Consider the following 13,547-nt stretch of genomic DNA (forward strand, 5'->3'; position numbering starts at 1 on the left):
ACCTTTCCGTGCGGGATGCCGTGCCCGAAGGATAATCTGGACGACAATACTGCAAGCAGTGAGCCTGCGTGGGCCCAATCTGCTGACAGAAAGAGGTATGTGGGCTGTGGATAGTAGCTCCTGGTATTGCAATGTCTCCTCGGCGATGCTGAGGTCGCTGATCGACACGCGAAGAGGCGGGATTGTATGAGCCGGTAGATGATTGACCTGCAGGATCTCAGCAGGACACGAAGCAAGGGAAGGAAACTGTGTGAGCATTGAGGACCACCATATATGACGAAGACGATACACGAGATTTTTACCATCCTCATTCGGAGGATCACCGGGCGAAATGAACAGCTGGGAGGGAGGCCTGGCACGAGGATTTCGGCGGACCTTATAATGATGACAAGGTACATGACATCTGTAGATGGCGATGAGAGATATCGCACAAGGAGGTGGATGCGTGTGCAATATCTTCCGGACGATCACCTTGATGTACCTCATCATAGTGAAAGTAGCAATGTACACATACAGACTCTCAAATTCTAACGCTGCGAACATGGCAAGTCGACCTGACTCAAGCATCTTCTCGTCTTTATGATGCCTGCCAGATCCGCGAATACTCCATATGCCAGGAAAGACCTCACATGATTAACTCCTTCCATGCTCTATGCAACAAGCTGATCGAAAGCTTCAAGTACTGTGCTGCTCCCACCTCTCCTCAAAGACGCCAATACTCCAACCAAAGCTTTTGTCGCTGGAATGGGCCATCTATACAGACGGTTCGGGGTCGCTGTCTTCAGGATTGGATATGGCGGGAAGGTTGGGTGGAGCGACCGTCACGGTCCCAGGGATTCCCGGCTCAGAATCTAGATCTTCCCCATCCTCCTCAACATAGTCTTCATCTTCAGGATAATCTTCATCTTCATCCGGCTCCTCATCACTCCCATGAGAACCATCGCTCTTGTCGTCCATAACCATGCAAAACGCACGAAAGAGTCCAGGGACTCCAGCAGTGATGCGGTCCATGTGTTGTACCGACCCTTTTTCCTTTTCTCGCTCCGCTCGCAAAATCTTAAGCGCCTCCTCTTTACCCCCGGACATCATCTCTTTGATATCGTCATCCTCGTTGTCTGGTTTGAACGCAGCGACCGCCGTAGCCAATCCGCCCCTGCCGACAGCCCCTCCTTCTAGTATCTTCGCGGATATATCTTGGAGGATGGGATAGCCCGTGCCAGGTCCAGGCAGGCGGCCCTGGGTGCAAATCCGTTCTTCCAGCTGCTGCGCGGCTTCACCCGTGACGGGAGAGCCCAAGCCCTTTGCAGCGAGCATTTCCAGCAATTCGGTCTCCTGGTGCGCCATCAACGGGCTCGCTCGATATTCGTTGTTGTCTTTCCAATTTATGAGCACCCAACGCGTAAAGACCGTCTCCCACTCTGTTTTCACATTGTCGATAGCATCAAAGATGATCTTGTTTCGCCCAAATAGTGCCAGTTTTGCCATCTCCTCGCGCGTGATGAACATCAACGTCTTGGAATATTGCCGTGCCTTGGTGACAGAAGCTGGATTGTACAAGACAATTCGTATGTGCGCGGAGATGTTGATATTTTTGGGCAGTTGAAAGTCATGTTGCGACGGAGGGTGTGGCGGCTCCGGATAGCGTTCCTGCTCTGGCCAGCGTGGTCTGGTCCAGCCTGGGCGTGCATGGAATGCGGCACGGCACAATGGACAGGACAGACGTTGATGATGTGTCTTGTCATATTCGTAGTGGATGGAGTCCATGAAGCAACCGGCCGCCCATGCGTTATTACATTTGTCGTGGATGAGGATCTCGGTACGATCGCTCAGATCACCGTGACACCAGAGGCAGCGAGGATGGTGACGTGGACCATGACCTCGAGAGAGTGTCCAGCCAGCCTGCATCAAAGCGATAAGGCGGATCAGGTTGCGTTGGTCAGAACGGTCGAGATCAAGGTGGGTGTCGGAATCGTTTAGACAAGACGCCATGTTGATGGGTTGAGAGGCGTCCTTGCTTTCATCCATGGCGTGAGGCATCGTGGGAGAAGTCGAGTGTAAAGCCACGTAGGGGAGGAAAGAGAAGTTGCTACTAATATTTGGGGCAACCGCATAGACCTAGTGAGGACCAAGTGAAGACTTTGGCTGGTCAGGTTAAGTAAACGGAGTGATGCGAACAAGGAGCCGGTCAAGGACAAAGACTCCACCACCTTCACCCATACTGAACGTCACGTTAGTCTCAAAGCCAAAATGAGGTGTTGGTGAATCCAAGTGGAATGTCCGTGACAAAGAAACAAGAAGAGTTTGTTTGCCACGATGTCGACAAGGAAGGTGCCGGGCTGAACAGCGCCTGTTTGGGTAGGGTTGACAAGCGGTACTCAGTAAACGTCTAGTGTCAGGTCTGGTACAAACGATGGGTATGGGTGAGAAGAGGTGGCATTTGGGGTCCATACAAATCGGGCGTTCGTATCTCGGAACGTACTCACTGAACAAACTTTTTGACTGGTCCGGTTTGATGTAAACGTTTGGGTTGTGCAACTTACATGTACAGGGAAACACAAGAATTCAGCCCAAGCTACACAAAGATCCTCGGCATCTCGCATGATGGAAGGATGATGGGTAGGAGTAATTTCCCTTTGAGCATTGGGTGAAAAAATCTCCTACACAAAGAGACGTTATCACAAATTTATCAATTTCAGCAATCCATGGCGCATCCCTAGTCATTCAACACTTCTTGACTTTTGAGACATTAGTACAGGTACAACGACTGTACCTTGAATGACAGCTCCATCTGTAAAACACCTTTCTGGATTGTTTCAGAAGCACAATCCTCCACACACCTGACAACGCCGGTTTTCGAGCCCAAGGTCCCTCACTGATGCATCTACAGCCTTTGCGCCTTTGCCAGGAAGCCCTCATCGATTGCAACTGTCATGTCCTGGAACACAGGCACTAGTCGACATGCGAGGACAATCCAATCAGTTGTCTGCCAGTAGAGGTGCACGTTCTCTGTCCTCGCTAACGATTGCGCCTTCTTGTCGAATGCTTCTATCTTGGCCGAAAACCTTGGGCGCTCCGATGAGCAATGACAATACCAGCAGGGAAGCAGCAATAACAAAGGCAAAGATCCATTGCACGGCGATGACGTGTGTACCAATCTGACCAAGTCCAAGTGCTGTGATACAGGGTCAGTCACAATCCTGCCAGTCCTTGAGAACGGTAAACTTACCCAGTGATAGAACGGCCAATTCAAGGCCGATTGTATAGTCCTTGAAGGTTAGAAGGAAGAAGCCTCCAAGAACCAGGATACCCCAGATGAAGATGTTCGCCACGATTCTCGCTGGAAGAGTATGAGCATTGACCATCGCTGCTCCGTCCCAGAGGATCGCAACATAGTTCCAAGCTAGAGGCGCTGAGACAATAGGCATATGGATGAAGAGAGGTGTTGTAGGATGGCCAAAGTATAGTAGTGTCAGGTTGAACAGGTTGATGATCAGGAGGAGCTCGCCCTGCCAGAAGTGGCCTCGCACCCACAGCATGATGAAGCCAAAGGTCAAGAGATTGTGCTGCAGTCCATGTTAGTTGTGGTCAATGTCCTGTGGCGTTGTGTGAACATACGAAGATGAAGTGGCTTCCCACATTGGCCGCACTTGTGACGAACGCCTTGTCCGAGCTCCACAAGAAACGAACATAGTATGCCTGCAATATCAGAACCACAATCCAGTAGATGCTTGTCACCACCGAGTTCAAGCTGAAAGGTGTCCGTCTATGGTTATTCTGTCCCCATATTGTGTGGCAGTGATGGTTGTGGTGGCAGTCCTGGGGGCTTGCGAAGGTATAGTAGGCTCCAACCACTACAAGGAGAAGCCAGGAGAGGATCGTGAGGATTTTGTAAGCCAGGAGGCTTCGTTGAGAGTGTTCCTCGCGTTTCGCGAATGGGTTGTCTGACATTGGTTAGCTAGATCTTGACTGCATGGAGACGAGACTGTTCATACAGTCTGCCATGGTAGTGCTGTATCGAGAGTGTGTCTTTGAATCGACGTGCCCTTTTCTGCCGGGAAGAAAATAATCGACTGATTGAGTGGGATGGATGTAGTCTTGAGCGCGAAGAAGGAGAGAAAACAGGTTGGCGAGAAAACCCAGTTGGACGGTGGATATAATGCAGGGTGAAACTCAGAGCGTTCTCGTGATCGAAGCTGTTTTATCCTACCAGGGCGTAAGTGGAGGCTGGCGAGGTTCGAAGCTGCAGCAGCTTCACGCAAGCAGGAAAGATTCGCAGCAGCAAAGCAGGACTGCGGGGAAAGTTACGTCACTGCTGCAACACAAATCACCATGGCCAAAGAAATGACCATGCTGCAGGCGGTCTCCGCATCGGATATCGACGTGGACATGAAAAGCAATGAAAACCAGAGTGACAGAGCGAACAGACTGTGTCATTATGTAGTGCTGATATATGTATACACCTTATAAAAATGTAACGCCAGCGCAATGAATGCTGTGCCCTCCTAAAACTTGGCAAATGCAGCCTCATAGGCGAATCCAAGAGTCATCTTTGCATGCTGCAACATGTGATCAAAGCTCAAATACTTGATCAGGTCGTCGCTGGTATGGATCTTCTTGTCCGAGTATTCAAAGTCCGACTCGATCACGAAAGCTGAAGGATATCCATACTTGCTGGCCGAAGCGTGATCGGAACAAGCATATCCGCACTTGGTCAATGTGTAGGGGATGTCGCAATAAGTCGTGATCAGTTCTTTGATGAACTCTGTGAGGTCTGCGTTGACATAGTCCGTAATGACTCCCACTGACTCGGGCTTGCCCTCAGCCAATGTCCGGGCCACATATCCCGTCATGTCTTGTTGAATCATGGCTTTGACAGGTATATCGTTCTCATGATACGACTTGAAGATTGCTTGACTGCCGAGGAGGCCGCCCTCTTCCGCCGAGTACCATTGGAACTCGACCGTGTTCTCAGCCTCGCCTTTGACGATCTCTTTGGCTTGTAGCAAGGCGGTCAGGGCCTCCAGAATGGTCACAGTACCACTGCCATCATCGTCCGCTCCGGGTGCCGCCAGGATGGAAGGCAAGAACATGTTGATGCTGTCCAAGTGCGCCCCGATCACAACAGTGTGATTCGTCTTGCCGGGGAAACGTGCAATGATACTGAATTGTCCCCACGGATGAGCGAATTTCGTCAGGCTGGCGCTGTAATTGAATGCGCCCGAGGTCGCGATGGTGTCGTTAATCTGCCCATATAGCCATGTAGCTGCGTCAATGCCGTACTGGCTTTTGTAATAGCGGGTGTGGAACGAAGTGAGTCCCTCCAAGTGCTTCCGCATGTTGTCCTTGTCCAACCCTGTCGCAAGAGACTTGACGGTTTTGTTGTACTGTGCTTTAGATGGGTAGGTGACTCGAGACGTCTCACTCTCGGAAGACAGGACGTAAGGATAGGTGTGTCCGCTCTCAGTGATGTCCATGAATTTGATCCCGTTCTGATTACGGTGGATTAGCTAAATGAACTCGATGTTGACCTGATTGCTATTCCTACCCTCTTCAACTCCCATTTCTCCTCCTCTACCACCCATCTTGTCTCTCCAGGACTTAGCTCGATCAAGTATTGCTCCTGTGCGATGGGTTGTTTGCCATCAAGAGGGATTTGTTGCTGAGAGCGAGTGTCGATGGAGAGCGCTGCAACGGCGGTAAAAGTGGCGGCCAAGGCGGCCACCAAGGAATGATACTTCATGATTGCTAAAAAGAAAGAGAGACGGAGTCTAGACGATATGGAGATCAAGAAGAATTATGTTGCTTAAAGTCAACAACAAGGCCGTCGTGTTTGGACACTGGAGATGGCTGGGGGATCACTGAAACAATAGCGCAGGCAGCACCTGTGACGGATCATGACCCCAATATTGGGGCTCTATCGATAAAACATGGATACCGAGGTGCTCCAATGGGCTAGAGGCTTACCTAACACCACCTGGCACCCACTCGTTTCGGTACCCGTACTGTGCATCGCCGGTCCTCTCTTGAGCCCACCACATTGGCTTTCGAGTTGAAAGATCAAGCTCATCTTGTAAACCGGTGCCATGCGAGCAGGTCATGATACTCCGAGCAAAACAACAATCATAACGTACGAGTATCTGCTAGTTGCAGCGGAGTATGGTAGGATAGATCATCAACCGAACCAGTCATAATTGAGGAGTCCACCACGATCTGTACCTTATCGTAATTCGTCGGACCGAGACCAAGTGACTCCGACCATGACTTCGGGGGCAGCTTGTCCATCCGGTCCTCACCCTCCCTGTTGCCTCACACATTTCTATTCTTATTCTTCTTCCGTGCGTTTCAGGCGGGTGCTGGCAGCAACGGTACGTCGACTCTGCGCACATTCGAAAAACTTGATAAAGAAAGCCTCCGTCGTTTCCTTGTTCAAATCGCCACGACGCGACTTCGTTCATTAACGCAGACAACATGGCAACCCTCCCGATCATGGTACCTGCAGAGAGCGCGGCTCCAAGCCTTGCTACCTCTGCAGAAGGAATCACGGAGCAGATGAGAAATGTGTCGATCGAGCCATCGACACCTCCTAAGCCGGTGACTGGCACCTCCGTGCGCATCAGCGTGCCGCTGGACGCCGCGTCTCGAACCCCGGTCGCCACAACCAGGGTCTACACCGAGCGAAAAATAATGCGTCGCGACAGTCTCGAGCGCCGAGAAGCTCTCCTGAAGGGCAAGGAGGGCTCTCGGCAGCGTCGACGCTGGGAAAATGGTAATCTGCCATGTTAACACGGGTGACTGAGGTCAAGCTGATTAGGTCTTTAGATCGCCTTCTTTCCAACCCATGGGCACAACCACCCTCCCCTGAAGATTTCGAGGTCCGTCCGACGTACCCTCAACGCACGGTCCCCTACTACCTTGCACCGCTTTGGGATGCTGCCGAATTTCAAAGAGCGGTTGAGGCCAAGATGAAAGGTCGGGCCAATAGCACAAGATCGAGAGGGAAAAGAAACACTGGCATGAGTCCCATGGAAGAAGCCGCTATCAGCATTCCTAGAGAGGTCCGTGCCAGACTGAAGGGTGGCAGAGGCGCCACAGGCATGCTCCAAGATCTGGAAGAGACGGTACGAGCATTTGTACAGAAGTGGAATGAAAGAGAGGCCAGACTGCGCGATGAAGGACTTCACGATGTACCTTTGACAAGTGACAGTGAAGAAGACGAGGAAATTGTCTTCATTGGCAGAAATGGCGCCATGCACGATTCTCCTGGCCGCAAACAAAGGGAAAAAGACGAGGGGTGGGACGACACCGTCAGCACTGAAAAAATGATTTTCGAAGGTCTGGATAGCGACAAAGGGGCGGCCTTTGGACGTTGGCTCGTTCACCGTATTGGAAGCTACTATGGCTTGAGAACTTGGAGTGTGACTCGTGACGTCGAAGGCGAAGAGCGGAGAAGAGGGGCATACGTTGGCGTCGATCATAGAGCCCGTGGTTTCATGGGTCGTGGAGTTGAGCTTGGTCGTGAGATCGAGTTACCCCGGCCATTGTGGGGGATGGTATAGAGGATCATCATGATGTTTGATATTGGATGTATTGGATGGTGCAAGATAAGGTCGTGTCGTAACTGAATGATAGTTGTAATGCACATAGATGTCGAGCACTTGTTTTTGTTTCCAGCCGGCTCGACCTAGAGGCTGCGGCGCCGGCCTGGTGAGCGATTTTCAAGGAACGTCGTCTCGCCAGCCTGTACCTCCGTATGCAGATTTGCACACCTGGAAGTGGATCGTATCTGACTGCAGTCATGGAGTGTGTGCAGATCACCTCCGCGGGATAGGAGCTGATCCGGCGAGATGACCATACAGAGTCAGAATACATATCGTGTCGATTGAACTTCATTTTGGACAGTCATTGATAACGCAAATTTGTCGTCGACCCCAATCATTCCAGGGACGAAAGGAAACATGCAGACAAACTTATCGTTTGCACGAGGGAGATTTCGGCTTCAGGCACAGTAAGAAACAGGTCACGACCCTAATGCGGCACCGTGAGAAGCTCCATCGGGCCAACTGCAACTGGATCTGATCACTGTTGGTTCCCAGACGATCGTCAGCACCATCAAACATAGTCAGGTATGTGCAAAACGGCATTGGAGGATCGCGAAGACGTGGACGGTGACCATTGCGGCGCGAGCCGCGACGTTTTCATGATGATCATGGTGATCATCCTGTATAGGCTCATCGATCGATTATGGATAGCACTGGCTGGATCCAAACGCGAGAATCTGCACGTGCTTCAAGGACAGGATCCGGAAAGCACCTTCAACAGCGAGTCCAATGCTCGAAAATTGATAAACATGCTCCATGGCTGAAAAAAATGAAGCGAGACAGCTGCCCAAGCTGGTGATGCTGAGGACATCCTTGCATGGCGGCGTTTTCTGACGGCAACCCTGCTCGGCCGGGCGCGCAGGTACGGCATGGGTGGTGCGTGAACACATGTTCATGTTTCCCACGCACGAGTAAACGACAGACATTCCGTCAATGCAGCCTATTGGGGGAAACAAATGCAGCGATATAGCCAAAGATGCCAATGAAACGATGCCACGATGCGGAAAGGTTGTTTTAGACCTTGGACTTGCGTTAGGTTGGATTATGCATTCGGCCACTAGTCTCCATCGAGGAAAGTGTCCATCCTAAAGGTCAAAAATCATGCGTCTGACCGTCTGACGCATCATCCCATTTTCTGCAGTCGCATGACACTCGTTTGTTGTTACTCGCATAGCAAAGCAATTCGCTGACATTCGCTCTCAGTTCCAATGACCTACTCAGTCCCTCGCATGGCGCTCATACCCAAGGCAATCCACATTCACGAACCAAGTAGCTTGGGCCCCGTTCCGTCAGGCCGGCTCTTCGCGTTCATCAACCAAGGCAGCAATGACTTTCCACAGCTCTTCGTCCTTCAGGCAACTGGTTTTTTCAACATACTGTTCGCCACCACATTGGGCTCTTGATGCATGATTATGGACGAATGTCACCTTGTGATCAAGCGGCGTCTCGCCCGTTTCGGCCATCACGGAGCAACAACTAGAAGCAACCATTGCCACTGAAGCAGGCATTAATCCTAGTCTATGTCCCTCGCCTCAGCAAATGCAAAGTGCAGGCACTAAATTCCAGAAGCAAAAACCTTCTGATGGCGGCTTCCGGCCGCTGCCGTCTTTTCTGTTCTTGCGAGTCTGGAGTCTGATCCGGAGTTTTGCAGCCTTGGTCAGCAAATCGTAACGAGGAATGCTGCGCCACCATCGGAGTCTGTCCTCCCTCGCGCAAATGGACCATAGTCGAGAACAGTGGCCTCCACATCTCGTACCTCTTATGTGGAGTGATTTTATGATACAGGACTGTCGTGGTTACAACAGCCAACATGCCCAATCAAGACTACGACCTCCTCGATTGCTTCTGTCATGCCGTTGTTAATGCTTCTTCCAGGACCTTGAGTCCGAAGCTTATGAATGTTTGTTCTTTCTCATTGAAGACTGTCACATTGCTTTGACTGACACCAGAGACCTTTACACATTTATCTGCATTCCATTCTATCACTTGTTGGGGATCCTGATTGTAACATGCCTCGACCATATCTCTCTCGTGCCTGGTCTAAAGGATCTGCGGTGTCGACAAGCTCCATATCAGCCCGCAGTCACAGTTCCGATCTGTCTGGCCATTCTGGTCGCACTCAATATACTAATGCAACCTCATATAGCTATACGAAACCGATCGTCAAGCACTACGACACTGACCGAACAGAATACCATGACGACGAGCCTTCACAGGGTGAACATGAACAAGGCATCGACCCTCGAGCCTCCAGCGACACATACGCCTCCACCACTGTCTCCGAGAAAGAGACACCTCAAACTTCGAACCTGTGGCCATTATTAAGACAGACATGCTACCAACCAGACGCACTCGGCTGTACGCCTTCCGAGTTTGCAGAACTCTTCCCGTCAACGAGAAGGATCTTGATTCAGCATGACGATACGACACCAGATGGCAACCTCAACCTTCGAGCTGATACCGAGATGACTGTACGGAAAGGCCACAAAGTGAAGCTGACCCTGTTCCACTTTCGCATGTATGACCTAGCCGAAAGACACTTCTCCCTTCGCCGATATCAGAGACAATCTGGACGTGAGGTCTGCAGTTCGAAACGAAAATATGTAAAACCCTCGGCCAAACCAATCAGACCAGCAGCACCACCCAGAAAGTCTTCTTTCGGTGTCTCCTTCCCAAAGATCAACTTCAGGAAAGCGCTTACAGCGAAGTCGGCGTCCCAGAAACCTCAAGAAGACAAAGGCGACGACGTTGACGAGATTTCCGAGGTCTGTGGTCCTCGGCCAGACGTGGAAGCCACAGTACCCACCGACAACATCAGGATAGAGTTCTCCAACTATGCCCAAGTCGAGCTGAACCGCGATCCTCGAAACGACAAAAGCGTTTATGACTTTGAATATTGGGGCGAAACATATTCTTGGAGACGCAGGGTTTACAAAGATGGTTCAGAAACGGTGTTTTCGCTCGAAATGTTCCACTCAACCACCGGAGCCTGTCTTGCTCACATTACGCCCGACAAACTATCCGAGAAGCAAAGGCGAAAAGAAGCTGTCCACGGAGGCTGGATACCGTCGTGCAGTATGCGGATCATGGAAGAAGACATCTCGAGTGATCTGGGAGACGTCCTCATTGCGACTGGACTAATCTCCCTCACCAACGGTTGCATCAGGAGACACTGGCAGGAAGCTCACCGCTCTTAGCTGACGGGCACCACCGATGTGACCAGAGGTATTGTTCTCCGTGACCCAACCAGGACGAGATTTCCTTTTGCGGGGTTACACGGACTCATAGCGGTGTGGATGCACTACGAAGACAACATTCCAACGACCGTATGATCTTGAGCCATGGGGTCGCTGTTATGGCATCGGCTTGTTCTTGTATATTATATGCTTTTTGACACGTTCTCTCGAGATCGAAGACCTGACGTTTACGTGACCACGAAGTGGGTAGGGCTTAATGGGTCGACCCAGAGTTTTGCGGCGATGAAGTTCATAACCATGACCGCATGCGAAACCCGCTGGGGATGAGACTCGAAACACAGGAACAGATGGGTTCTTCCGTCCGGCAAGTTCTCAATTGAAACTTATGCAATTTGCCCTGTCACCACCGTCGGGAGAGAATCTGTATGAAGCAGATTGTGGCGTTGAGAGTTCACAAGGCTGGCTTCAGGAAAGATCGGAAAAGCCCATAATGCTATGCGTCTTGTGGCAATATGCTGGTAGCCATTGGCGACACCTCCACATACAGTACTGCGTCCCGTACAATATCCTGGTGCCAGTCCACTGTAAATTCGGCAGGAAGTGATATTTATCCTTAGCGGCCTCGGCAAGAAGGAGTCGCAACCGTCATTGGATGAAAATGAAGAAACCCGACCTGGCATTCTCGTGCTCCATTCTCCCTTTCACTCTCTCTCTTCTTTCTTCCATCATCTTGCAGAAGATTTCTTTTCTCCGACCATTCACTCTTCTCAATCTCACAGTCGTGCCGCATCCCACGGCGTCAATGCCCCAAGTCTTTTCTCTCACTGCTGCAGGTTGCAGAAATCTTCCTGCCAAGGAAATACTGGATCTGACATCCTCATGCACTGTACTGTGCATTATCTACCATACACACACAAGTCGCTGTGGCCCCCACAACGTTCTCGGCCATTGAATTGTTTCCATTATCGTTCTAACACCGTCTTCCAGCTGTCAATTCTTGTATGACTGCTGCCTAGCTCCAAAGATACCTCGCAAGCCTCTGCCGGCTTCCGCTCCTATCACCTTTGCCGAGACCTGCATCGGTTTGCCATCTCGACAGCAGACTACCTGGCTACAATCGGCTGTGCGGTCGATGCTCCAAGTACAGTTCATTGCTGCCCAACCCATTCTCTTTCCATCTATAACCAAAACAGAGCAGCCAATTACCCCTCATGCCTCGGTCCATGACTGCAGGAGCTCATCGTGAAGAGACAACGACACTTAACGTTCGCTCGAAGGTCTATCGATGAGTGACTCTGGTAACGGAACCACGTTCATCATACTGGATGATGTTATACTCCATCCAGACCACGCATAGCTCCGCCATCATGCATTGCGTTACAGCTAGCTTTCGGCATCGAATTCGTTCCACCCCACTTCGACCTCCACTCCCGGCATTTCAAGGCTTCTAGTCTTTGTGGTTAATTCCAATGCTGCTCGCTTCTACCTCATCATGCATATCATTGTCTGGAGCTCGAACCATCCACTACTGTGTGCAACTGGATCCTGCTGCGTTGGCAGGCTCTCGCTGGACGAACATGTTGCTTCAGATTTTTGCTTTGCGTTTTGCCATCAATGCTCTGCCCACGCCCTGACAGCTCGCTCGGCTTTCTGCATCTTCCTCGCATCCGTACCACCTGAAGACTTTTATAGACAATGTCAGGGCGACCTTCAGGGATCGTAACAGTGTCACGAGATCTCAGATCTCACGTTTCACAGAACAACAACCTCGTTGATGTGTACTCCTGTCAATCTTTTTGCTGCCCTGAGGGAATGAAGCGACAATCTTCAGGATAGAGGCAGCACCCGTTCACGGATGCGGGAGCTTCTGCAGTCATCCCTCGTTCACGGTTGTTTGCACATTCGTCATCTGCTTTGTGCCAGCTCAAGTTGCTTCGTTCTTCAAGCTGGGCTGTATATAAAGGTCTGGCGATATCTCCTGTCGCGGAAGGTCATTGAACTGCACTTCCACTCACGACGTTATTCTTGGCCGGTCTACTATAACCTTCTTCCTGCTTTGAAACAATTGGGACTGGTCATTGTGTTACTCCTTGCCTTGTTCACCTCACGAACATCACCAGCGAGGATGGCCACCAAGACTCACGCAACATGGCAAGATGAACTCGCAGGTGAGTCCCTCGACCCAGGATGCGAAAGCGAGACCCGGTCTTACCAGTGACAGCTGAATGCCGCAAATTGAGACTTCCAGCACCTAACTTCAACATCGTCTCTGATCGTCGTGGTAAGCAACCTCTTTCCACTTCATATGTCCACTTGAGCTGCAGAGTGTCGACAACTAACTTGACACTCATTCTTCTAGGCGGACGTACAGCTTGGTCGGCCACAGTGACGATCCAAGGACAGAACCTGGCGGCACGATACTGGTACGATGGTCAATACATCAACAATGCCAAAGAAGATGCTGCCGAGGTTGCTTGCACGAAACTCCGCAACCCTTCCATCACTGCTTCCCGGTCCGACTCCTATCGTACACCGGTGGGTCACTCTCAAGGTGGCTGGCACCGCTGATGTCTTTCTGTCTTGAACGAACCCCGCAGAAGAGTGATCTGAATGGAGCAATACACACACGGAAGGTGGGGATCAAGACAGGCTCATGTCTCTTTACCTGTTTCTTGAGCAGTGTCAAACCAGTTCAAGCGGTTCGGAAATGGAGCATAGCGATGGCGTTTGTGGCGAATCTAGGGCTGGGTAG

The 13,547-nt window shown here is 51.0% G+C and overlaps 6 protein-coding genes across 6 annotated transcripts; 3 read left to right on the top strand and 3 right to left on the bottom strand.

Moving 5' to 3' along the window:
* Positions 1-660: 660 nt before the first annotated feature.
* EDD37DRAFT_257479 (uncharacterized protein) lies at positions 661-2,454 on the bottom strand. The gene has a single exon (XM_062810763.1). The coding sequence runs from the start codon at positions 2,035-2,037 to the stop codon at positions 754-756; it is 1,284 nt and encodes a 427-aa protein (XP_062673173.1). The 5' UTR covers positions 2,038-2,454; the 3' UTR covers positions 661-753.
* A 521-nt stretch (positions 2,455-2,975) lies between these two features.
* Positions 2,976-4,383, bottom strand: EDD37DRAFT_677142 (uncharacterized protein; the record flags this gene model as incomplete). Its single annotated transcript, XM_062819597.1, has 3 exons — positions 3,616-4,383; positions 3,227-3,563; positions 2,976-3,172 (listed from the first exon to the last, which is right to left on the bottom strand). Exons 1-3 carry the CDS (start codon positions 3,946-3,948, stop codon positions 2,976-2,978), a joined length of 867 nt encoding a protein of 288 aa, XP_062673174.1. The 5' UTR covers positions 3,949-4,383.
* A 26-nt stretch (positions 4,384-4,409) lies between these two features.
* On the bottom strand, positions 4,410-5,877 carry EDD37DRAFT_621916 (leucyl aminopeptidase). The gene is made up of 2 exons (XM_062816020.1): positions 5,546-5,877; positions 4,410-5,489 (listed from the first exon to the last, which is right to left on the bottom strand). The coding sequence occupies exons 1-2, from the start codon at positions 5,738-5,740 to the stop codon at positions 4,503-4,505; spliced, it is 1,182 nt and encodes a 393-aa protein (XP_062673175.1). The 5' UTR covers positions 5,741-5,877; the 3' UTR covers positions 4,410-4,502.
* A 498-nt stretch (positions 5,878-6,375) lies between these two features.
* EDD37DRAFT_257525 (R3H-associated N-terminal domain-containing protein) lies at positions 6,376-7,898 on the top strand. The gene is made up of 2 exons (XM_062810764.1): positions 6,376-6,766; positions 6,820-7,898. The coding sequence occupies exons 1-2, from the start codon at positions 6,469-6,471 to the stop codon at positions 7,554-7,556; spliced, it is 1,035 nt and encodes a 344-aa protein (XP_062673176.1). The 5' UTR covers positions 6,376-6,468; the 3' UTR covers positions 7,557-7,898.
* A 1,611-nt stretch (positions 7,899-9,509) lies between these two features.
* On the top strand, positions 9,510-11,121 carry EDD37DRAFT_257534 (uncharacterized protein). The gene has a single exon (XM_062810765.1). The coding sequence runs from the start codon at positions 9,608-9,610 to the stop codon at positions 10,793-10,795; it is 1,188 nt and encodes a 395-aa protein (XP_062673177.1). The 5' UTR covers positions 9,510-9,607; the 3' UTR covers positions 10,796-11,121.
* A 1,799-nt stretch (positions 11,122-12,920) lies between these two features.
* On the top strand, positions 12,921-13,363 carry EDD37DRAFT_646976 (uncharacterized protein; the record flags this gene model as incomplete). Its single annotated transcript, XM_062817805.1, has 3 exons — positions 12,921-12,963; positions 13,017-13,076; positions 13,155-13,363. The coding sequence occupies 3 exons, from the start codon at positions 12,921-12,923 to the stop codon at positions 13,361-13,363; spliced, it is 312 nt and encodes a 103-aa protein (XP_062673178.1).
* Positions 13,364-13,547: the final 184 nt, after the last annotated feature.

The sequence above is a fragment of the Exophiala viscosa genome (genome assembly GCF_022695815.1).
Source record: "Exophiala viscosa unplaced genomic scaffold EDD37scaffold_2, whole genome shotgun sequence".
Classification (NCBI taxonomy): Eukaryota; Fungi; Ascomycota; class Eurotiomycetes; order Chaetothyriales; family Herpotrichiellaceae; genus Exophiala; species Exophiala viscosa.

What these genes read in the sequence shown, in the direction of transcription:
- EDD37DRAFT_257534 (XM_062810765.1), top strand. Translation starts at nt 9,608, where the DNA reads ATGCCTCGACCATATCTCTCTCGTGCCTGGTCTAAAGGATCTGCGGTG.
- EDD37DRAFT_257479 (XM_062810763.1), bottom strand. Translation starts at nt 2,037, where the DNA reads ATGCCTCACGCCATGGATGAAAGCAAGGACGCCTCTCAACCCATCAAC.
- EDD37DRAFT_257525 (XM_062810764.1), top strand. Translation starts at nt 6,469, where the DNA reads ATGGCAACCCTCCCGATCATGGTACCTGCAGAGAGCGCGGCTCCAAGC. An exon ending in GCGTCGACGCTGGGAAAATG is followed by an intron (nt 6,767 to 6,819) that starts GTAATCTGCCAT and finishes TTAGGTCTTTAG; the next exon opens with ATCGCCTTCTTTCCAACCCA.
- EDD37DRAFT_621916 (XM_062816020.1), bottom strand. Translation starts at nt 5,740, where the DNA reads ATGAAGTATCATTCCTTGGTGGCCGCCTTGGCCGCCACTTTTACCGCC. An exon ending in AGAAATGGGAGTTGAAGAGG is followed by an intron (nt 5,490 to 5,545) that starts GTAGGAATAGCA and finishes CACCGTAATCAG; the next exon opens with AACGGGATCAAATTCATGGA.